Source organism: Canis lupus, chromosome 6 (genome assembly GCF_011100685.1).
Source record: "Canis lupus familiaris isolate Mischka breed German Shepherd chromosome 6, alternate assembly UU_Cfam_GSD_1.0, whole genome shotgun sequence".
In the NCBI taxonomy this organism is placed as follows: domain Eukaryota; kingdom Metazoa; phylum Chordata; class Mammalia; order Carnivora; family Canidae; genus Canis; species Canis lupus.
In genome coordinates this window covers 62,840,455-62,865,011 of record NC_049227.1, presented here as the reverse complement: position 1 = coordinate 62,865,011, position 24,557 = coordinate 62,840,455, and the positions used below count along the sequence as shown (strand labels likewise).

The 24,557-nt window shown below is 35.1% G+C and overlaps 1 protein-coding gene across 5 annotated transcripts in view; it reads right to left on the bottom strand.

Moving 5' to 3' along the window:
- Positions 1 to 4,240: 4,240 nt before the first annotated feature.
- The window catches only part of COL24A1 (collagen type XXIV alpha 1 chain), a 387,148-nt gene continuing 366,831 nt past the window's right edge, over positions 4,241 to 24,557 (bottom strand). For 3 of the 5 annotated variants that reach the window (XM_038541487.1, XM_038541490.1, XM_038541491.1), the window contains 5 exons: positions 17,065 to 17,130; positions 16,258 to 16,426; positions 11,522 to 11,631; positions 8,661 to 8,876; positions 4,241 to 5,707 (listed from right to left, as the gene is read on the bottom strand). In XM_038541487.1, the coding sequence (XP_038397415.1) occupies positions 5,561 to 5,707; positions 8,661 to 8,876; positions 11,522 to 11,631; positions 16,258 to 16,426; positions 17,065 to 17,130 (708 nt within the window). In that variant the 3' untranslated portion in view covers positions 4,241 to 5,560. The remainder of the gene's footprint in view (positions 5,708 to 8,660; positions 8,877 to 11,521; positions 11,632 to 16,257; positions 16,427 to 17,064; positions 17,131 to 24,557) is intronic. The other 2 variants (XM_038541488.1, XM_038541489.1) reach the window with 1 other exon arrangement.

The window sequence follows — 24,557 nt, the reverse complement described above, 5'->3', positions numbered from 1 at the left end:
TAATATCATTGAGTTGTCTGGAAAGTATAAAAGTACTAATTTATGTGGCCTCTACAGAGTCGAGGATACTTATTATTGCCTTTAAAGTAGCCGTTAAAAGAAAATAAAAGTAATGCTTAATAAGCTAAAAGAGGGAGAATGGAATAATTTTACCAATCCAAAGGAAAATAAATAAATATAGATGAGACAAATACAAAATAATAGTAAAAAATGCAAATATAATAGTAATTACCTTAACTAAACAGACGGAATACTCTAAGAGTCTAAAATTGTCACAGTATATCAAAAATAAACAAATTTATAAGCATGTGCTGAGTATAACAAATATGCCTAAACAGAAGGATGCATAAAGGTTAAAAATAAAAAGATGAACAGAGATATACCAGGTTGACAATAACAAGTTACAACACAAAATTGGTATAGTCCAAGCATTTACACCACCAAAACTGACTAACATGACAAGTAGGGATTGTTTCTCTTTTCACCCTGGAGGGCTAGTTATTAAACACTTACCAGGGCACCTCTGTATAAAGCTATGGTAAATTTGAAGGCAACCAATTACAAGTATAAAGCAAAAACGTGAGACGTAAAAGGAGAAACAGGCATATTCATAATCACACTTGGAGATTTTTAACCCATCTACCCATAACTAGAAGAAGCAGACAAAACAAAATTTTTTTATATTACAAAAAAGATTGGTGATATTTACTTATAATGACCACTGTAATTCCTATATTAATATACAAAAATGGGGAGAAAAGGGAGGCATATTATGTAACTACTGTTACACTTGTACTTTATTTCTAGAAAGCCTTTATATTTAATCTATATTATAAAAATGTAAAATCTATTGTTATAAAACAAATTATGGAAATGGCATGGCTAAGAAATAAATGAATAATTTTATGATTCACCACCACCGCCTTGGTGACAGCTAGCATGCAGCTTATCTATTAAATCTTCAGTGATGTTGTTGCTCCAACAAGAGCAGCAGCTAGTGCCTACAAAGTGATTAATGGCTTTGTGCCAGGAAGTTTTATACTTTCCCATGGTAATTTACTGAATCCACTCAACCGCCAAAGTGAGATAGTTAATTTTATGTGTCAATTTTATCAGCTATAGGTGCCATGTTAAAAATTATTTCTGGGTGTTTTTGTGAGAGTGTTTCTGGATGAGATTAGCCTTTGAACCAGTGGACTCAATAAAGTAAATTGTCTCTCTCTCACAATATGAATGGGCATTAGCCAATCCACCGAGAGCCTGAATGGAACAAAAGGCAGACTAAGGAAGAATGTGCCCCTTTTTGCTTTGTCTGCCTGCTTGAGTTGGGACCTCTCATCTCCAATGGCCCCCAGACCGGATTTTAAACCATTGGCTCGCCTGGTTTTCAGACCTTTAGACTTAACAGAATTATATTACTGGCCTTCTCAGTGTCCAGTTTATAAGGTGGCGGATTGTGGAAATTCTCAGCTTCCATAATTGTGTAATCCAATTCATCCTAATAAGTTTCCATATAAAAAACATAAAATATTTTCATATATTATGCATACATAACAATATTATATGTATATTATAGATAAAATCTGTATTTCTACTTATATCTATCTATATCTCCTATTGTTTCTGTAAGAACCCTAACTCATATAGATTTTTACTTTTATTATCCTCATTTTGCAGTGAAGAAACTGAGGCAATGAAGAATAAATGATATGCCCAAAGTCACACAGCTAATCCCGAGTACTCTTAACCATTACACATAATATATTGCCTATTATGAATGGATAAAGAAGATGTGATATATGTATACAATACAATAAAAAATTTTAAAAATTAATTAATTAAAAGAAATATATATAAAATAGAAATACCTTTGTTTTTTGTTTTTGAAGTATTAAATTTAAAGCACATTTTATTTTTTTATTGGAGTTCAGTTTGCCAACCTATAGCATAACACCCAGTGCTCATCCCGCCAAGTGTCCCCCTCAGTGCCCAACACCCAGTCACCCCAACCGCCCGCCCACCTCCCCTTCCACTACCCCTTGTTCATTTCCCAGAGTTAGATGTCTCTCATGTTTTGTCACCCTCACTGATATTTTCACTCATTTTCTCTCCTTTCCCTTTATTCCCTTTCACTATTTTTTATATTCCCCAAATGAATGAGACCATATAATGTTTGTCCTTTTCTGATTGACTTATTTCACTCAGCATGACACCCTCCAGGTCCATCCATGTCGAAGCAAATGGTGGGTATTTGTCGTTTCTAATGGCTGAGTAATATTCCATTGTATACATAGACCACATCTTCTTTATCCAGTCATTTTTTGATGGGCACTGAGGCTCCTTATATATATTTCTTAAATGCTACCTAGGGAAACCACTTATGTCTCTGAAATAATTTTTTTTGGGGGGGGGGAACAAAAGGTATAGCACATAGACAGAAACTCTAGTTTCTTTCATTTAGAATCAACCTCTGCTCCTTTTAAGAAACAATTCTATGGTCTTCAAGTGGGAAAGCAGACATTTTTGCTATCGCCCCATTAAAAAAAATTGTAATAAAAGATACAACATAACATTGGCCATTTAAATCACCTTAAGTGCTAATTCAATTGCATGGAGTACATTCACATGTTGTGCAACCCTTATTAACATCCATCTTCAGAACTTTATCATCATCCCAAATAGAAACTTCTACTCATTAAAAAATAATTCCCAAACCCTACCTCGCCTCTGTTGTATTTCTTGTCTTTGAATTTGTCTATTCTTGGTACTTCAGGTATGTGGTACTTCATAATTTGCCCTTTTTTTCTGGCTTATTTCACACAGCATGTTTTCAAGGTAATCAGTGTTGTAGCATATAACAGAATTTCATTACTTTTTAAGACCAAATAATATTCCATCATATGTACATACCACATTTTGATCATCAGTTCATCTATGGATGCACATTTGGGTTGTTTCCATCATTTGGCTATTCTGAATGGTACCTCTGTGAACACTTGTGTACAGATATCTATTTGAGTCCTTTCTTTCAATTATTTTGCATATATATGCAACTTAGAATTACTAGGTTATATGGCAATTCTGTTTAACTTTTGAGAAATTGCCAAACTATTTTCCACTATGGCTTACACCATTTTACATTCCCACCATGAATGTAGAAAGGTTCCACTTCTTCAGCATCCTTACCAATGCTTGTTATTTTCCTCTTTTTTTTTTTTTTTTGATTTTGGATAATAGTCATCGTGGTGAGTGTGAAGTGATATCTACCTATGACTTTGATTTGCATTTTCCTAATAACTAGAGATGTTGAGCATCTTTTCATTTGTTGGCCATTTGTACATCTTCTTTGGAGAAGTGTCTGTTAGATCCTTTGTCCATTTTTTAATTGGATTGCTTTTTCATGTTGAGTTGTAGTTTTTTTTTTAAGATTTTATTTACTTATTCATGAGAGACACAGAGAGAGAGAGAGAGAGAGGCAGAGACACAGGCAGAGGGAGAAGCAGGCTCCATGCAAGGAACCTGACTCAGGACTTGATCCCAGATCTCTAGGATCAGGCCCTGGGCTGAAGGCGGCGCTAAACCGCTGAGCCACCCAGCCTGCCCGTTGTAGGAGTTTTTAAAAATACATTCTGGGATATTAATTCCTTATCAGACATATGATTTGCAAATATTTTCTCCCAATCTGTGCGATGTCTTTTCACTCTCCTGATAGTGTCCTTTGATGTACAGAAGTTCTTAATTTTGATGTAGTATAATTTATCTTTTTCTTTTTTTGAACATGGTTTTAGTGCCATCTCCAAGAAACCACTGCTAAATCCAGTGTCGTGAAGACATTTCCCTATGTTTTCTTCTAAGAGTTTTATAGTTTTGGCTGTTCCATTTAGGACTTGAGTTAAGTTTTGTATATGATACCAGATAAGTGTCCAACTTCATTCTTTTGCATGTGGATATCCAGTTTTCCCAGCACTATTTGTTGAAAAAAAAACTGTCCTTTTCCCATTGAATGATCTTGATACCTTTGTTGAAAATCAGTTGACTATATATGATATATGAGAAGGTTTATTCTGTGCCATGACCTCATTTTGTACAAGTGGGAAATAGACTCTATAATCCTCTTATAGTTATGTAATGGATACTTTGTAATAATGCAAATGTAAGAGTACAGAAGAACTACTCAGAGGACTATCATAGGTAATAAAAGGATATGATAACAAAAGAAGAAAAACAAATACCACCAAAAAAGATTTAAAGCATAGTTTTATTACAGATAGGTAAGTGTGGTTTGCTGTGGCTAAAGATATGTTTATAATGAATGTACAAGCTTTTCTATATACCAAAAGGTATAATATTTTTCTTTTAATACTGAACTAACATTTCTCTGACAAGGAAAGTCTGAATGGGCTGAGCCTATTTTAAATGGCTAAAGACTTTTTTTTCCCACATGTTGCTTTTAATACTGGTAAATTGAATTCTTTTAGGTGTCAACACAGTAAGTTTAAGCATAGTGAAATCAATGAATACTACAAAACATGTAATTCTTACGAAGCAGAAATAATGGTTTTTATAATTTAAAACAGCAGCAATTTCAAAAGATTTGCTGAATTAAAACTTTACAAAATATATATATACATAGTATCATTCCAGATGATCATGGATTTTTAAAAATAGAATATCACAATCCCAAACTCTAACCCAAACCTACTACTAGATGTAGCTGGCCTGTAATATTTTTTACAACAATTTAAAAAATAAAAACAAAAGAAACCTTCCAATTCTCTTGTGCATAAGCACAGGTTACAGTGTGCTGGCTTTGATTCCATATCCACAAAGAGAATTTTAAAACAGAACAAGGACTTCACATAAATAATGTTTTACTTGTTATTAAGTATGTAACCAAACAAATGAAAATAAGTACTAACAACCAAAACATATCTTGATGTAACCAGTACATACACTCTTAAAGAATGACAAAGACGAAAAAAAAAAAAAGAAATAAAATAGTCTATGAAAGCCACAAGCACCTTGTTTTAGAAAGAGCACCGAGCAACACAAAAAGGCAACACGTAAGAGGTAGTGTACCACCGGCTAAGATGTATATGCCCATTGGGGACCTGAATACAGCTTAGTATTTGGGAAAATAAGACATATTAGACTGTGGCTTGTAATTTTTAGACAGAAGCATTGCACATTTGGAAGCATTAGCCAGTATTGCTCCATAGTGCTCTGCATCTCCAGCTGTCTAATGGGTACTTTGCTCTCAGTCAAAAAATACAGGCTACCCTGAAGAATTCCATGTTTATAAATTTTCAGTTCTAGGGAATTCTCTAAGAAAGCTCAGGTCAATATAATTTTTAAAAGAATTAAATACTTTATCAATTATAGTCCTTTAAAAATGCCTTTTCTCCTTCTTAGGAGGAAATCTTTTCTTCCTGAGATACTTTAAGATTTAGCCAATGCTTTATTCCATGCATTTCACAATGATAGTATCTTTCTGTCTATATTTTTCCCTCTGCAGCAATTACCTGGCCAACAGCACAAATTCTGATCTAATTCAGGAACCTCATAGAAAGCATACAGCACTGCTTTCAATGTAGTATTTCCTTTCAGTTTTGAGATGAGGAAGTTTTTGTACTTCAATTACTGGAAGCTGATTAGGGTCCTGGGTGTGAAAAAGGAATTTTGCCTTATGCCAGCTGCCATCTTGAATCTGTAAAACAAGAACAAGATGCTTTGATATGTAACTGTGTCATTAGGAGTCATTCCCAGCAGACAATGCCCTTCACTGTCAGACAACGTAGATTTAGTTTAAGGATTAGAGATAATGAATAGAAGGTCCCTAAAGCAAAGTAAATGCTGGCAGAGAGTAAGTGCTCATTTGTAACAATCATTGTGACTAGTTGAAAACACGAGTTCATTCTTTTCTCTACATGGCAGTGTATGTTCTGATTTTTCAGTCTCAGAGGCTAAGACTAGGCTTCTGCTTCTGTTGTCTGTGGATCATTGGACCAGATGCAAATTAAAAGGCTGTACTATTCCTAATATGAGTTACCCCCATCTGTTCTGTGTTCCTTTATTTGGGGCTAATTCTTCAGGATGGGCATTCTTCTTGGATGAAAGGCAATGAACTATTGCAACCTCTCTGTACATGAGGCAGGAAATAACCAGAATTGCTTCAGTCAGAAGTAAATTATAATTATATTGAATCACCTTTTAGGTTTCTTTTTTTTCCAGTCTGTGGTTACTGTTTCTATAGTTTCTTTCCTCTCTTCTTTCTAGGACTTTGTTTTTCTTATTATTGTATGCTCTTTTGTTTCTGACAAATTCTACTATGGAACAAAAACATATCATAAAATACCTTATGCTTATGATTCAACAAGACGAAATCGAGAAACACAGTTGACTAGTTTTGTGAAGCTTTTTATTAAGGATTTTATTCACTTACTTACAGAATTATCATAATATGAATTTTAAAATTTGAAGGATCTTAACTGTTAGAGATTACTTAAGCTATAAATTCCATTTACTAGTCATCAGCTTGGTGTGATAACTAGAACTAGAGCTCTGTGTATAAGACACCATTAGATTAACTCGTTAAATCTTTCAAGTAATATTTATTGAACACTAAGTTCAATTGGCACAGTTGAATAAGACCTAACCCTCTATTTTCTTACAGTATTTGGGAAATATGAAGGATGAATAAATTAGTTCTGACTTCTGAATACTAGCAGCTTACAAATTTAGTTGGAGAGGAGAAGCACAAACAGACATAACAACACAAGATAACATATGGTAAGTGCAGCATAAATTACGTAGACAGTGAGTGTTAAATTCCTCATTTCCAACTGAAGTACTCCGGGGAAGTTTTATGAGTTCAGAATTCAGAATTTAAGATGGGCCTTCAAGTATGCCTAAAATTTCCACTTGGTTAGAGAGGTAGAGAAGGCATTTCAGAGGAAGGTAATGACACGAGTAAAAACAAACATACAAATAGAAAACAGTTGGCAAAGTAGAAAATGGTTGCAAAGATAAGCTTAGCATGGGGTGAAGTGCACAGATTTTGAAAGAAATCCAGGAATCCAGGATTTTCTTTTTATATAAAATGTGAAATATACAAACTTACTTCACACAGTTGTGAGGATTAAATGAGATTTTAATTAAAATACCTAACAGTATAGTGTAGCATGGGCTGTGGAGTTATACACACCTGGGGTCTATTTCTTGATCTGCACTAATTAGCTGCATGACCTTGAGCAAGTTATTTAACCTCTCTGTGCCTTCACTTTCCTACCTACAAAATTAGACTTCTTTACAAAGCTGTTATAATTAGATAAAACAATGTATGTAGTACAGGGTAACTGCTCTATAGTAATGCTCCAATGATTAATAGTAGGAATTATTGTTGATGCTATTATTATTATTATTATTATTATTATTATTATTATTAATAGATCAGTTTGGCCATACTTTAGGGTTGACAGCCAATGAAAGCCCAACCTAGAAAGGTAGGTTGGAGCCCAACTGTTCTAGATGCTAAACAAAGAGCTGATAAGTTTAGATTGTATCTCAGAGATACTAGTGAGTCACTGAAAGCTTCTGGAAAAAATTGTAAAAGTTAAATGAGTTTGTTGATAATACTGATCTCTTTGCTTATAGAGAATGAGCCATATATTTCTAACTGTTTGCCTTTCATTTTTCAAATACTCAAGCACTATTTGTCTGGAAATAAAATGCTGTGAAAAGAGTCTCCAGTCCCCTGGAAATGGGAAGAGATCTTAAATTATGGGCTTCATGGTACACAAGAACAGGAAATCAAGCTTCTTAAAGTCATTAATAATATGTATGTAAAGTAGATGCTCTTCTCTATAACAGGGTTGGGAAACCCTTCTGTAAAGGGCTAGATCATAAATGTTTTAGATTTTGTGAGCCATATAGTCTATCGCATTTATTCAACTCTGCCATCATAGTGTGATAACAGCTATAGATAATAAATTAACAATGAGTGTGGCTATGTTCCAATAACGTTTATTTATGAAAACAAGTGGTGGGCTAGATTTGGTCTATGGACTGTAGTTTGTGACACCTACTTTATACCACAATATTTTAAAATTATAGATTTTTATTACATTCATTATTTAGTTTAATAAGAAAAATGGGCTATGATTTCAATATTGATTGGCAGGGCAAGTCAATCTGCAATTATGCCCATGTTTGGTATCAGGTATAGGGACTGGCAAAATGCCCATGTTTGGTATGTATCAGGTATAGGACTTGCCTCTATAACCTGTCTTCATTAATGTAATGAGATATAAAATTACAGTGGTGAAAATATATGAAATAAATCTATTTATTTATATGCTCTTTCTATTCATGCAGGTGTAATATAAATGTTTCATATGAACAATTAAAATTAAACTTATGTGTTAATGCCTGTTTTGCATATAAAAATCCATGGATGCCCAATGGGTGTGACAAAAGTTGACAAGATATTATATAAGCAAATGATTGATTCTGAAAAATGTAAGTTTATTACAAATTGGGCACATTAAAACCTGCTACCTTTCTGGATCTTCAGCAATTAAAGTCTTCTTCCCATTATTTTAATTTTATGGTCATCAATTTTATGTTAGTTATATTGAAGAATTCTAAAAGTGCCACCTTACCTTGCAGTCATCTGAAAGCACCTTAGGTTCAAGTAGAGTGTTTTCTTCAAAAATCTGGCCATTCCATCCTTTGAAGCCAACAGGCAATCCTGAGCCACTTGACTGAGCACTTGTCCACACTGGCGTGTTTAGACAGTGAATGGTGATGATATGGGTGGCTTCTGAGCTCAGTAAATGAAGGAAGTTCATCTGGACTTTTCCAACTCCAAACTCCAACTAATGTCATAGAAATAATATACAGATTATATAAGATGTGGCAGTTGAGAAACTTATAACTTGGGGAAATCTGAGGAAAGTCCTTGAATGCAGCCTTGAGAAAGCCACTTTCCTTGGCATTAAAGTGCCAGTAAGTGGTATGCTGTTAAATGCTTAACCACCGGCTCTTGTAGGGGTGGGGAGGGGGTAATTCCTGATTTATAGCATTTTCCAATTTCCATGGTGTAAACACTCCCACCACAGCTTATTTCAGGCTATCATGGTAGTATCATTGAAAACAGGTTGGAAAGGGATATTAACAATAGGTAACAATAACAATGTTAACCATGAATCTCTATGAGCTGGCTTCAGCACACCATTAGGCTACTAGACATGACAAAAATAATGAAGGAATTTACATAATATTATCTAAAATGCATTATAATTTGTTGTTGATTAATGCTTTAAATTTTTTTGCACAAAAATCTGAAATTGTCTATACTTTTTCTTTGAATATCTTTTTTTGAGTTTCCAAGGTTACAAGTTGCAATAATAACTTGTTGAGTAACTTTAACTAGGAGAGACTTTAACGACAAGGATAGAATCTTAAATTCTTTGTGTTGCCAGCCCCTAATGCAGTTCCATTCATAGAGTGGTCATCAATAAATGTTTATTGAAATGAATGAATGCATGAACAAGTAGTAATAATAAAGTCAATAATATAAGGCAAAATTGGAGCAAAGAGGTCTGATTGCAGATTTCTCAGGCTTGGACAAGGAAGTAGATTTTTCTATAACTTTTGATGTTATTATTATTATTTTAGCATTATTCAAGCAGGGGTACTGTCATAAGGAAAATGAACAAAAATGGTTTCTACAAGGAGTTCATATTAACTTCCAAACATAAAATTAGAAAAATATCAGTTATAAGGTATCAAAGAAAGAAAAAAATATAAAATGACAACAACCAACAAAGTAAAAGGAAAAGAGAGGAAAGGCAAAGGAAGGTCAACGAGAATGAAAACATGGAAGGATCATCAAAGAACACTGGAGTTTAAGTAGTTCAGGTTCCTTTATTTTACAGCTGAGAATCCCAAACATGTAAACTACTTGAACTTTCTGAGCCTTGGTTTCTTTGCTGGTAAAGTGGAGTAGGACAGCTGCGTGGCAGGATTGTTATAAGAATTTAAGGTGCCACATGTCACTTCTACCACAGTGCCTGAGCAGAGTAGGCTCAGAGTATGATTTGCCAGGTTGGTAGAGGGAGAGAGACTAGAACCGATATCCCTGATGCCAAGCCTACTATTCTTCTCACTACCTGCCTAGTCTTTCTGAGGTAGAGTTTATGGAGGGGAGAGATGGGAGGCTTGACTCAGTCGAGGAAGGAATTGAAGTTCAGCAGTGTCACAGCTCCTATCTCCTTTGCACATGCCTCCCAGCCCCCATCTGTCTTTTATGATAATCCAGATAAAAATCCTGGGCCAAATCCAGGGGAATAAGAATGATCATGCAGATATTTTGGAAGTAGGACTATCATGCTGATCTTCATCAGAGGAACATGGATTCCCTAGGAATGAAAGAATCTTTCTTTCCTCTGCTTGAGAGTAATACTGGTGAATGTCTACTGAGATGAACTGGTGAGACACCCTTAATGAAGAGGGATAATTTAGGAAAGGGCATTGTAACAAAAAGCAGCTACAGAGACTAATAAACTGCAAATTTGAGTTGCTGCCTCTTTACGATGGACCAAACACACCATGGACAGCTGCATCAATTCTTTGTCAATGAGAAATAAGTTCTTGGTAATAATACCAAACTGGTTTAACCAGAAAAAGAAAGAAGTGCAGTTTTTATTTCTTCAATATATATTATAGATAGAACTAAGATACAGGTTTTATGAATGCTTGTCAGGGTCAATACCAGGGTCATACCAAACTAATTTTCATTCATTTTATTATACTGGAAATGTATGTTTAAGGGAGATTCTTTGTGCCAAATCATCAAAAAGAGCAAGCTTTGTGGCAAAATTCCTCTTTTAATGATGTCATTTTCAGAAAACCTTTAGGCAACTGATTACTAATTGCAAACATTGCAGCTGTTTGGGGATTTTCTAATGTGTATACATAAAGACATATATTCCACTTTTTTTTTTTTTTTTTAATATTGAGAGAGAGATCTGCATGAGCAGGGGAGGCACAGAGGAAGAGGGAGAGAGAATCCCAAGCCGACTTCCTGCGGAGGCAGAGTCCCATGTGGGCCTTGATCTCACAACCTGGAGATCATAACTTGAGTCCAAACCAAAAGTCAGATGCTCAACTGACTAAGTCACCAAGGTGCACAACCCACCCCCTACAACATTTTTAAAAGAAATTAAAAAGCCTAATCAGTAGAGAAAGCCATAATAATGCCAATCATAAAACACATAATCAAAATGTCAAGATTCACTAGAATTATTTTTTAAAAACATTATAAATGATCAAGCTTTAAACATATATTTATATTTTTATAGTCTTACCTGTAAAAAAAACTTAGATGATTATATATGGTAGAGAATGATAGCTTGCTTCCATTCATAAAAATCATAATTATGTGAAGTGATAGAATTTTAAAAATCATGTTCACTGATACTGGGCAAGTACCAGCATACAGTCTACCATTAATACATACCTTTGCTACAGAAACAGGAGATAAACATGTCTGACCACCAGCACTGAAATTACAGAAAACCTCAATGGCATCTGAAGGGCATCCAAGATTTGGATCAATCCAGTATTTTCCTATTAATTTATTGTAAAACATAAAAATATTTAAATTCTATAGTGAAACATATTGGAACCATCATTATAAATGATCAAGCTTTAATATATTTTTATAGTCTTACCTGTAAAAAAAACTTAGATGATTATAAAGATACTTACATTTAGTCAGTGAATGAAAGCAGTAAGCACCATGCAAAATTGATACCAAAAATACTGTATTTTTCACATACTTGTCAATTTAAGGGCATTTTATAATTTCAACAAAAAAAATGATACAATGGCTGAATTTACAGCTTCTTTCCACAGATGAGCTCATCAGCTTAAAGCAAACTGTCTAAAATTAACATAGTTAATTTAGTTCACAAAGTTGCAATTGCTGTGGTGTACCTGCACACATCTGTTCTATGTCATTACAGTTTAAAAATGAATATATATGTATATTAAACAGAAAAAAGTTCAACCTCTCTGACGTAAAATATTACCTTTATGATAATTAGAATAAAAATAATAAGACAGCCTTTGCTTTCAGAAAGAAAATGTACAATTAAATGGTTACCATTTTTGCTCTTTCTTCATCAGATTTGTGAGAAAAAATGAAGTCCCTACAGCCAATGTAAGCCTGTCAACTATTGCTTTCACTGAATGTCCAGGAGAATCAAATGGGGTCTTAAATTCAGCCTACAGGAAATACTCAGGCTGAAAAGGTATTGATCTAATATCTAAATTCCAGAATAACAGGCTCAGAATAGTGAAGTAGCACCTAATTCTAAAAGAAAGAATTTTTGAATGAGATAGACCTGCTTTTTTTTGCTTTAAAAAGGTAAGATAACCATACAGTATTTCTCAAATGTCATTTCTACGGTAGGTAGAAATACTTGTTCCATCCTTACCCTATTGCAAAGATTCCTCTACCTCATCCTGGGCTTCCATTATTTTAGCCTTCTAAAATATCCTCAACTCTTCTTTCCTCAACTATTCCACTAATCCTTCAAAATGAATACTTGCTGAACTGGTGGCTCCAGGAGTAGGGACTGTCTTTTATTGCAGTGTTTTCACATTTTAGTGGCATTTAGAACCATCTGTTAAAACACCGATAGCTGGGTCCCATCCCCAGAGTTTCTGATTCATTAAGTCAGGGCCTGATAATCTGCATTTCAGCAGAATCTAATTCTGGTCCAGGGACATTTGAAGAACCACTGATCTATTGCGATATGAAAGAAAGGGGTGAAAGAAATCCTATCCTTTTTTTTTTTTCCTTCCCTCAGAATTTTGGGCATTTTGTAATGTTTATAGATATTAGTGCTGGATTTTTTTTTTTTTTTTAACCGGGATCTAATGTAGGCTTCCAGTTCTTATCTAATGGGGTAAACACATTATCTTCACTACCATCTCTTCTCTTCTAAGAAACAGTTTTCTTTTACTATGTGAGCTAATAAATTTCTTATAAAATGTTTTCCATCAAGCAAACTGTCATTGTTATATAGGGTAGAATGCTTTGAAGTCAGGCATTATGTTGTACAACAGTGAACTGGCAGGTACTTTGTGATTTTTTTCAGGCTATGTTGAGCTATTAATAAGATGCTATACCATAATATATCTTTGGTAGGCCTAAATGTTCAACCCCAAACTGGCTCTCCCCTAAGGACACCACTTCCCTTGCAGCCCCTTCACAGCCCCTATTAGCACTGTGCCTGGGGTAGGGAAGGTGTCTTTCTCGCTCTTCATTGACACCTCCGTTCTTTTTATTGTTTCCCTAAAACAACTCCATGGTAAAATTACTGTCATTACATTGTATCATCCATTATCCCTTCCTGTTGCAATCATGCTTTTTCTTTGAAGATTTTAGCTTTGGATGGCTATCGCTTTCAGAAAATCTATGACCTAATTCTTGGTGATTTTAAATTCACATGGAGAGCACTTCCAATACTCTGGCCTCTCAGTTCCTTGAACTCTTCTGCCTATATTCTCATACCCTTCCCTGCTCCCCCTACTACCCCAGTCATTTCCCAGGCCATTATCCTACCTAGCCTTTGCTGTTACCACAACTAGAATTCTTTTTTTTTTTTTTTAAGATTTTATTTATTTAATCATCACACACACACACACACACACACACACAGAGGCAGAGACACAGGCAGAGGGAGAAGTGGGACTTGATCCCAGGTCTCCAGGATCACACCCTGGGCCGAAGGCAGCACTAAACCACCGGGCCACCGGGGGTTGCCCTACAACTAGAATTCTGCTATAATTTCCCCTCTTCTTTTTTAAAACTCATTCACTCTAGCGTCCTGACTCCAATAATCCCTCCATTCCCCAGGACCTGATATCCATTGATACTACTGTTTTTCCCCTATCTCATAATCATGTGTTCATTTCCCTTCCTACCCATGTAAAACCCATAGTCCTTTACTATAATTACTCCCTTGAAGACTTCCTCAACATCCCTGCCCCTGCCTCACTTCAATGTACTTGTCCTATAAAGTCTCAACCTTATAGCAGTCCAGTTTTGTGCCTAATCTGTGCCTGACCTTGCACAGCTAAATGTGTCTGAAGAAAAAGACAACCATGCTGACTAGACTCACTTTATATTCAAATGTTTGTAAGGCTGCCAGACAACATTGTGTTTCCCTAGTGAGTTCCCTCTGTCATTCTCCTAGTTAACTATTTGAAACCATTTCTTCTTCCCTCAACCTTATTATATGTATCCCTTCACACTTTATTCTTTTTTTTTTAAAGATCTTATTTATTTATTTGATACAGAGAGAGAAAAGCAGACTCCCCATTTAGCAAAAAGCCTGATGTGGGGCTTGATCCCAGGAGCCTGAGATCATGATCTGAGCAGAAGGCAGATGCTTAACAGACTGAGCTGCCCAGGTGACCCTCCTTCATCTTTATTCTTGACTGATAACTTTTCAATTTCACTGAGACAACTGAAGCAATCTGAAATTAACTTATATAACCTCCCACTACTACATCTATTTACCTATCTGTACCTGCACACATATTTTCTGCCTTCCTTCTTTTTATAGTGGATAAACTGTGTTTCCTTATAAAACCCATATAAGGCTTACCTTATCTGTTATACCTTCAGTTTTGAGTTCTTCCCCTCTTATTTTTTCTTTTGAGTCTAATTCTGTTTGCCGTTTTTGCCAATTCTTATTCTTAGTGCTTTGTTTACCAGTATGCCTCATTATCACTGATTGTGTGCTGGGCACTATATTTGAGAAATGATTTGTGGAAATAATTTGAGCCCTAAGATGATGGCATATTTTATAGAGGACTTTCGTTTCTGTCAGATACGGGGTGGGTTACAAGTAGTCTGGAACAATCTTAGTCCAAGTTCAAAACATAAGATTCTGGGATCCCTGGGTGGCGCAGCGGTTTGGCGCCTGCCTTTGGCCCAGGGCGTGATCCTGGAGTCCTGGGATCGAATCCCACATCGGGCTCTCGGTGCATGGAGCCTGCTTCTCCCTCTGCCTGTGTCTCTGCCTCTCTCTCTCTCTCTCTGTGACTATCATAAATAAATAAAAATTTTTTAAAAAAATTTGAAAACAGATTAGACTTTAAAAAAAAAAAAACAAAAAAAAACCATAAGATTCTGAGGGGTCTTCATGATGTGAAGCTAGGCTACAATCTGTATGAATGTCTCTTTTCTTCCAGTGTATGTTTACTCTTAGAGTGGAGCCCTTTGAAAGCATTCTAAATCCCCACATTTGGTGGGTCACAGATTCCAAGTTTTGATCCCAGGTCCCATGAAGCCACCAAAACCAGGATGTAGTTTGTGAACACACCCAGGGTAAAAGCAGTTCTAAGTGTGTTCATCTGTCTGCCATCTTCTTTGAAATATTGACTTGAAATGTCCTCAGTATTTTGTTAGCTATTTGATGCTTTTAACACTGTGTAGGGAATAGAGTTTTCAGCAAAAAATGATAACTACTAGTATTGATTGTACAGCTGACCACAGACCCAATAGAAATGAAAATGAAATGTGTATTGTAGCAGATAGGGTTCCCCTATTTTTCATTAGATAATTATAAATCTTCTACTTGCTTTAAAACTTTTCCTTGATGCTTCTACTCTAAATTGATTTTTGCACCTCTGGTTAGTGGATTTTGGGCTATCAGTGTAGGGATGAAAAAAATTCCAAGAATACCAAATCATTTGCCTACTCATTGACTCTGCAATGATGCACTTAATTTCCATATTGTTTAAAAACCATAATTTAAGGACAAGTGGTGGTAGGCACTCTACCATATTTTTTTCATGTTGCCACCTTTGGTGGACCTGATAGATAGTTAACTCCTGTTAACCCAAAATCAGTCCTTCCTATTCTCATTTTTAACATGCATGTGATAAGTTCCAAGCACAAAGTGTAAGCAAGTGATATCGTTAGGGTGAAGTAGGAAAAGCTGAGAATCAGTAAGGCTGTATAGAGGACATTTGTCATATGCACCCCCAGAAAAGGATACTCTGACTTCAGAATCATGTCTCCCTCTAAGAGTATTTGGTTTTTGATAACATTCAAATGCCTTCTACACTGGTTCTATCAAAATGATTAAGATTTGAAATGAATACATTCTAAATCTCAAACACACTGAAATGACGAAATTAGACATCAGAGTTTGAGAAAAACCAAGAACTTACCATCTGATACCTTGTGTTCACAGTTAAGCAAATCTTTGCAGATTCGTGCTGGGTTATCTCGTGTGCCAAGAGGATTCTTGATGCTGCGCAGTAAATTGCTAAGGTAGTTCAGGGTCTTGAATATCTCTGCACTGTAGTCCATTAAAGTCACTTCGGTATTCTGGTAGCTCTGTCAAGTCATCAGAGGAATCGTATTAGCAGAAAAGCATGGAGTAGGTAACCGTCACAGTAGGTAACCGTCATGATCAACATGGACCAAGACAGAAGAAAAATGTATTCTTGTTGTGTGCAATGAGTTGGAGTAGGGTGTAAAGAACAGTTTATATTTAAATATAGGCCTATGTGCTTTATTAATCTTGATTCTAAATAAGAGATTAAATTCACTCTAAAGGCCTGGTTTTCAAGCCAACATAAAACTTAATAATTATTGTGCCAATTGTAGTATAATGTTTTAAAGAAATTATATATTGAATAGAGTTTAAATAAGAAAAATAATTAACAATGATAGATCCCATTTTAAGAAATGGCTAATTTCATTTAACTATTTTCTTCTACAGTATCTAATTCCTTCTTAAAAAATTCCTTAAATGTCTTACATTTCAGTTTTAAGTGTTTTTGCTTAAAAACATCCCATGCATATATTTCTGTTTATTAAAAATGCTTACTTTGTCCTTAAAAATAGTTTCATTATGTTCAATATGTTTTAAATCCAATCTTTGAGATAAAGGCACATTTTGGACTCTGAAAAAATGTTCTGTATAATTTGTATATTGAGAGTGCCAATGTAAATAAAGCCAGATATATTACCTCCATCTGTAGGGCAGTATGTGATTCAATCAGGGCTTGAATAGCAGCATTGATATCCATTTGTTTCTGTGTAAAACAAAACTATTTGAGATTAGCAGTAACATCAACACTGAGTGCTTGAAAGTGGAGGCTGTAAATTCTGAAAGCTGTGTTATTAAAGTATCCTAGACTTGTTATCAGAAAGGGGTTTGTAACTTTTATGGTTAGACAGATCTTACCAATTTTGCCTGGATATCTGAAAGGACAATATGCTGCCTTCATCCAAATCTCAAAAGTCTCCTAATTAGAACAGGACCAAAGTCTAGAGCCTTCAAATGAAAAACTATTTGTCACTGCTACATAAAAACACACACAAAAGTTACTCAGATGGAAGAAGAATGAAATATGACCCCCTCAGTTAATAAATTGTAAAGTGAAGAATAAATAACTGTAGTAATTTATAACAGTTACATTCTTGGAAGGAAAATATAATAAAATACTACTGTCCTGAGGTAGTCACCACATTCGTTTAATCTGATACTTTTGCGGTCTTAAAAACAATTTCTGAAGTTGGAAAATGCACCATTAGTCCCAAAAGAAATAATACAGCATGAATCCAATCTCCTCCTGTATTTAATAAAAGATATTTTTAGAGAAAGGCTCAGGATAACCATTAGTAAAAGTCTTTTTTGTATTTTATTTTTTAAAAAGCTTGGAAACTAAGAAGCATGAGTTGGGAGAAAGTTCTGTGAAATGGCATCTGTATAAACAAATCAAGCAATCTAACTTCTTTCAGAATGATTGTGCTGCTAAGATATCTTTTTACTTGGAGGGCCATACAATGAAAACTGTTTTCAACAGATCTCTCATAACTCATGGCTAGTAATTTGAAAAACTATTTAAAATGATGGGACAATCAATAAAATGCACTCTTCCTTGCCTCAACATGTGTTTTTCATATTGGAAAATAATTGAATCATTCTGTACATACATACTGCCAAACACTGTGATACATATTGAGGACAAAACAGTAAGCTAAAACGAAAACCACCCTTGTGAAACTGAAGTTTAAGGGAGAGAAAGGTACCGATCAAATCTTACATCTACATAATTGCAAGTTGTGATATGTACTATGAGAGAAAAAAATGTGCTTTGACCCATGAAAGAGATTGGGAGGTTTTAGTGAAATCTGGAGGATAAGAGCTTTGGAAGAATAGATCAAGGAAGGTTTCCCTGAGATAGTGACATCTGATCTGAGATCTGAAGAATAAGAATTGTGAGGAGAGGGGCTAGGAGAGCTTTCCAGGCAGAGTAATAGCCTTGCACATGAGCTATCACATAGAGAAATGTGGCCTAGTCACAAAGCAGAAAGGGTCAGTGTAAAAGTTTCTATGCAGATTAAATAATTCTGACCATCATGCCTGTGTGGATGAACAGATTTTGGGCATGAGTCACATAAAAATATTGGCACTAAACATAGGCAAGTGAATTAAGTACTAGATAGTAGCTACTTTTATATTTTCCAGTTGGTTTGTGATTATGGCTTTGAGCTTAGAAAACCTAGCATAAGCAGTTCTCAAACTCTTCAGTTCAGGACCTTTTTGCACTTTTAAATATTATTAAGGGCCTTAAAGAACTTATTTATGTGAGTTATGTCTTTTGGTATTTACCACAGTAGAAATTAAAACACAAATTTTAAAACTATTTGTGTTAATTGCTTTAAAATAACCCATCTATGTTAATACAAATATTTTAATGAAAAAGGATTGTGTTTTCCAAAACAAAAAAATGGGTGAAAAGAATGGCACTGTTTTACGCGTTTGTACATATCTTTAATGTCTGGATTGATAGAAGATAGCTTGACTGTCATATTTCCTTCAGTATTCAATTTATTTTGTGGAAATACATGAAGAAAATCTGACCTTATAGAGCTATACAGATATTTTATTTTATTGATTTAAGACTTAGTTTTTTTTTTTTTTTTTTTTTTTTTGAGATGAGAGCATGTCCCTCAATTAGGGGAAAGGGCTGAGGAGGAGAGAGAAGGATAAGCAGACACCACCCTGAGCATGGAGCCTCAGATGGGCAGACTTCACCACTCCGAGAGGAAATAGGATTATTTTAGCAGCCTTTTCAGATAAGTATGGATATTCTTCTTTGATATTATACCAAAACTTGACAAATGATAGGTTTTTAAAAAATATTTTATTTATTTATTCATGAGAGACACATAGAAGGAGGCAGAGACACAGGCAGAGGGAAAATCAGGCTCCATTCAGGGAGCCCGATGCGGGACTCGATCCCAAGACCCCAGGATCACGACCTGAGCTGAAGGCAGACGCTCAACCACTGAGCCACCCAGGTTCCCAACAAATGATAGTTTCTTAATGGTTAGTTGAAATGTGAAATCTGAAATCGTCTATGAACTCTTTTGTGCTTTTTATTTTAAAATCTATTGGTCTATCTTAAACTGTGAAAGAATCTTTTATGTATCCATGATTTGTTAAATTATGCATTGCTTATTTAGAAAACACTGGTTCATGGAATTATGTAGATCTTCCAAATACTGACACATTTCATTATTATCACATATTTACATTTGTTAACATCATCACCAATCTCATCTGAAGAGTATAAGTACTGGGAAGCTATTAAACACACAGTGGTAAACAAAAGTTTTCCCCAATTTATCTTAAAAAAAAAAAGTTTTCCTCAATTTTTATTTTTGCTTGGAAGCTTGAGACTTATCATTGGCATCAACTTCTGTCAGTAGTTTTCTTGAAATGACAGGCTCACTTCAATCATGTTTAAGGAAATATCTGCCAAGTACTCACATTTGTATAACATTGTTAGTCTGTCAAGTAAATATGGTATTCTATGAAAAGAGCAACTAGTTCCATTTGTAACTGAAAGCAAATGCTATACTTCAGTGTGCAGCAGAAGTGTTCTATATGTTCTTCTATTTCAGCACACAGATTATTAAAGTGCTGTATACTCAAGATTGGAGATTTAGGAGACAGCGAAAACAGTGGAGTAATAACCTCCCAGAATTTTCTCTCCTATAAATGCAATGAGAAAACTGGAAAAAATGTCAGAGTGAAGTTTTTCAGGATTATAGAAATTAACAAAATGCTTGCAGCAATCCGGGGAGATTCAGGAAAAATAGCTGGATTTCAGTAAGGGCAGTGAGCTTCATAGAACTTTAATTTGCCCTATTCCCATGTTTTTCTTTCTTTCTATGTCTTTCTTTCTTCCCATGTCTGTCTGTCTGTCTCTTTTTCTCTCTCTCTCTCTTTCTTTCTTTTGTCCCCCATGTCTTCTTTTTCAGTTCTGCAGTAGCTAAAAAACAACAGCCTATAATTACAGTAAAAACAAGAAGCCTAAAAGCCACAGGCGGGAGCAGTATGGGGTTGGAGTTGCTTCAAAGAGTCATTTCCAGTAAATTATCATTAAATGACTTGTCTGGTGGTTCCCTGGAGGACACTACTTGCATAGTTGTCTTTCTTTTACTTGACTCACAGCTCATCCAGTGCAAAACACCTGTACCCTGGGAGCATTTTTCAAAAACATTTAGAGGGAATTGTTTAACTTTGTGGCTGTCTGAAGCACTAAAAAGCAGTTGGGGCAAACAATAAGCTAACAAAAAGCATACGAGAAAAAGGTAGGGAATGAGATATCCAGTGACTTATTTTGACATATTTCTGGAAATCTAGAAGTCCATGTACATAGGTAGAGTTGTGCACATGCTTAGAAAATATCCGAGAAGGCTCTAAGTTTTCTCCTCTAGCTTTTAGTCTCTGCAAAGTCAGGAAGTTAAAGTTAAGTTATAGTTTTCAGTTGTTGCCTGGTTGAGCAATGATGGGTGTTCCAATATACACAGAGACATTTGGTAAAAACCAGGAGACTTGGGGATCCCTGGGTGGCTCAGCGGTTTAGTGCCTGCCTTTGGCTCAGAGCGCGATCCTGGAGTCCAGGGATCGAGTCCTGCGTCGGGCTCCCAGTATGGAGCCTGTTTCTCCCTCTCTTGTGTCTCTGCCCCCTCTCTCTATGTCTATCATGAATAAATAAATAAAATCTTAAAAAAACAAACAAACTGGGAGACTTACTGGTTCTGCCATTTAAGGAAATCTCTCTCCAATTGTTAGCTGGCCACTAAGCTGTGTAGAAACTTCAGTGGACACATGTCAAAGAATACAGATTTTATAATATTCAGAAAAGTCACTAAACAATAACAAATAGCAACAAAAATAAACTCAAGGGCCAAGGGAGCAAATTTATTTCTAGAAATGCCACATTATATTATTTACAATGCACAGTTTTCAACAAAAAATTACATGACATGCAAAGAAATATTAAGGTATGGCCCATAAGCAAGCAAAAATGCAATCAATCGATAGAAACTGCTCCTGAGGGAGCCCAGATGTTGTACTTATTAGACAAATATATTTATTAGCTATTTTAGATATGTTCAGAAAACTAAAGGAAATCATGTCTATAGAACTAAAGGAAAAAGATACATTACAAATAAAGAATACCAATTACAAAAAAATGAAATTATGGAAAAGAACCAAATAGAAATTCTGCAGATGGAAGGTACAAAAAATGAAATAAAAATTTTCTAGAGAGGCTCAACAGTAGATTTCAGTAGACAGAAGAATCAATGAACTTGAAGACAGGTTTATTCAGATTTTCCAGTCAGAAGAGTAAACAGATAAAAGAATGAATAAAATGAACAGAGGCTCTGAAACCTATGGAACATAAAGAAAAGTGCTAACATATGCATAATGGGAGTCTTAGAAGGGGAGAAGAGAGAAAGAGGGGCAGAAAGAATATTTCAAGAAATAATGGCCATAGGACAGTGATGAAAGAAATTAAATTAGAAGACACAAATAAATGAAAAGATAGTCCATGCTTGGATTAAAATAATTAATATTGTTAAAATGTCCATACTACCCAAACCAGTCTACAGAGTCATGCAATCTCTTATCAAAATTCCAATGGCACTTTTCGCAGAAATAGAACAAACAATTCTAAAATTTTTATAGAATCACAAAAGACTTTGAATAGCCAAAGCAATCTTGAAGAAGAACAAAGCTGCAAGTATCATGTTCCTAAATTTCAAACTCTATTTAATATCAAAATAATATGGTGTTGGCATTAAAGTTAACATATACAGACCAATGGAACAGAACAGAAAACCCAGAAATAAATCCATGCATATGTTGTGTCACAACAAAGGAGCCAAAAATATATCATGTGGAAGGGTAGTCTCTTCAATAAACAGTATTAGGAAAACAGGATAGCCACATGCAATAGGATGAAACTGGACCATTGCCTTAACCATATACAAACATTAACTGAAAATGGAAAAGACTTGAAAAAACACAGGTGGTAAGCTCCTTGATATTAGTTTTGGTGAATATTGCTTTTTTGGATTTGACAACAAAAGCAAAGGTATCAAAAGCCAACATAAACACTTGAGACCACATTAAACTAAGAAGCTTCTGCACAGCAAAAGAAACAATCAGCAAAATGAAAAGGTAACCTACTGAATGGAAGAAAATATTTGCAAATCATATAATCTAATAAAGGGTTAGTATCCAAAATATATACAGAATTCATACAACTCAATAGCAAATAACCCAAAACAATCCAATTAAAAATTTGGAAGAAGATCTGAATTGATATTTTTCCTAGGAAGACATAAAAATGGCCAACACATTTATGAAAAGGTGCTCAACATCACTAATCATCAGGAAGTGCAAATCAAAACCACAATGAGTGATCACTTCACACTTGTTAGAATGGCTATTATCAAAAGACAAGAAATAACACGTGTTGGAGACAATGTGGAGAAAAGGAAGCTCTTGTACAGTTACTGAAAATGTAAACTGGTACAGCCACTGTGAAAAACAATATGGAGATTCCTCAAAAAATTAATAGAATTACCATATGATCCAGCTAGTCCAATTCTGGGTATTTATCTGAGGAATACAAAAATGCTATTTTGAAAACATATATGCTTTCCTATGTTCACTGGAACATTATTTTCAACAGAAAAGAAATGGAAAGAACCAAAACCACCTGAAAGTAATAAAATGTTTTATGTCAATTATATCTTAATTTAAAAAAAGGAATAGCTGAACATTTGTAGCTGAACATTTGATGAGAAACATTAACTTACAAATCTAAGAAGCTCAGTGAACTCCCCAGAAACATCATAAATTGTTGAAAGCTAAAGACAAAGGGAGAATCTTGAGAGCAGAAAGAGAGAAGACTCATTAGACCCCAGAGGTCCTCAATGAGATTAACAGCTAAATTTTCATTAAAAATCATAAAGGCGGGACGCCTGGGTAGCTCAGTGGTTGGGCGTCTGCCTTCATGATTCTGGAGTCCTGGGATGGAGTCCCACATTGGGCTCCCTGCATGGATCCTGCTTCTCCCTCTGCCTATGTCTCTGACTCTCTGTGTCTCTCACGAATAAATAAATAAAATCTTAAAAAAAAATCATAAGGGCATGAAGGTGTGGGATGACATATTCAGAGTGCTGAAAGAAAAAGAATGTCAACCCAGAATTCTATATCCATTAAAACTACCCTAAAAATGAAGAAAAATCAAGACATTCCTAGATAAACAAAAACTAAGAGAATTTATCACTAGCAAACCTTCCCTAGAAAGATAATAAAGGGAGTACTTCAAACTGAAATTAAAGGATACTAGGCAGAAACTTGAAACCAAATGAAGAAATAAAGAGCACTGCTAAACTATATGGGTAAATATAAAAGAAAATATAGATTCCAAATAGCCAAAATAATCCTGAAAAATAACAGAGTTAAAGGCCTCACACTTCAATTTCAAAATTTACTACAAAGCTACAGTAATCAAAACAATGTGGTACTATCATAAAGACAGACATAGACCAACATAGAATAGAGTCCAGAAGTAGACCCTCACACATATGGTCAAATGATTTTTGATCAAGGTATCAAGACCATTCAATTGGGAAAGAAGAGTCTTTAACAAATAGTGCTGGGGAAACGTGATATCCACATACAAAAGAATGAAAGCTAGACCCTTATCTTATATCATATACAAAAATAAACTCAAAATAAATCAAAGACTTAAATATAAGGTCTAAACCTATAAACCTCTTAGGAAACATAGGGGGAAAACTTCATTACATTGGATTTGGCAATGATTTCTTGGATATGACAGTAAAAGCAAGGCAAGACAATATAAACAAATTGGACTATATCAGAATTAAAAACTGGGTAAAGGACACTATCAACAGAGTGAAAAGGCAACCCATGGAATGGGAGAAAATGCTTGTATCATATATTGGATAAGGGATTTTTTTTTTTAAGATTTTATTTATTTATTCATGATAGTCACAGAGAGAGAGAGAGAGAGGCAGAGACACAGGCAGAGGGAGAAGCACGCTCCATGCACCGGGAGCCCGATGTGGGATTCGATCCCGGGTCTCCAGGATCACGCCCTGGGCCAAAGGCAGGCGC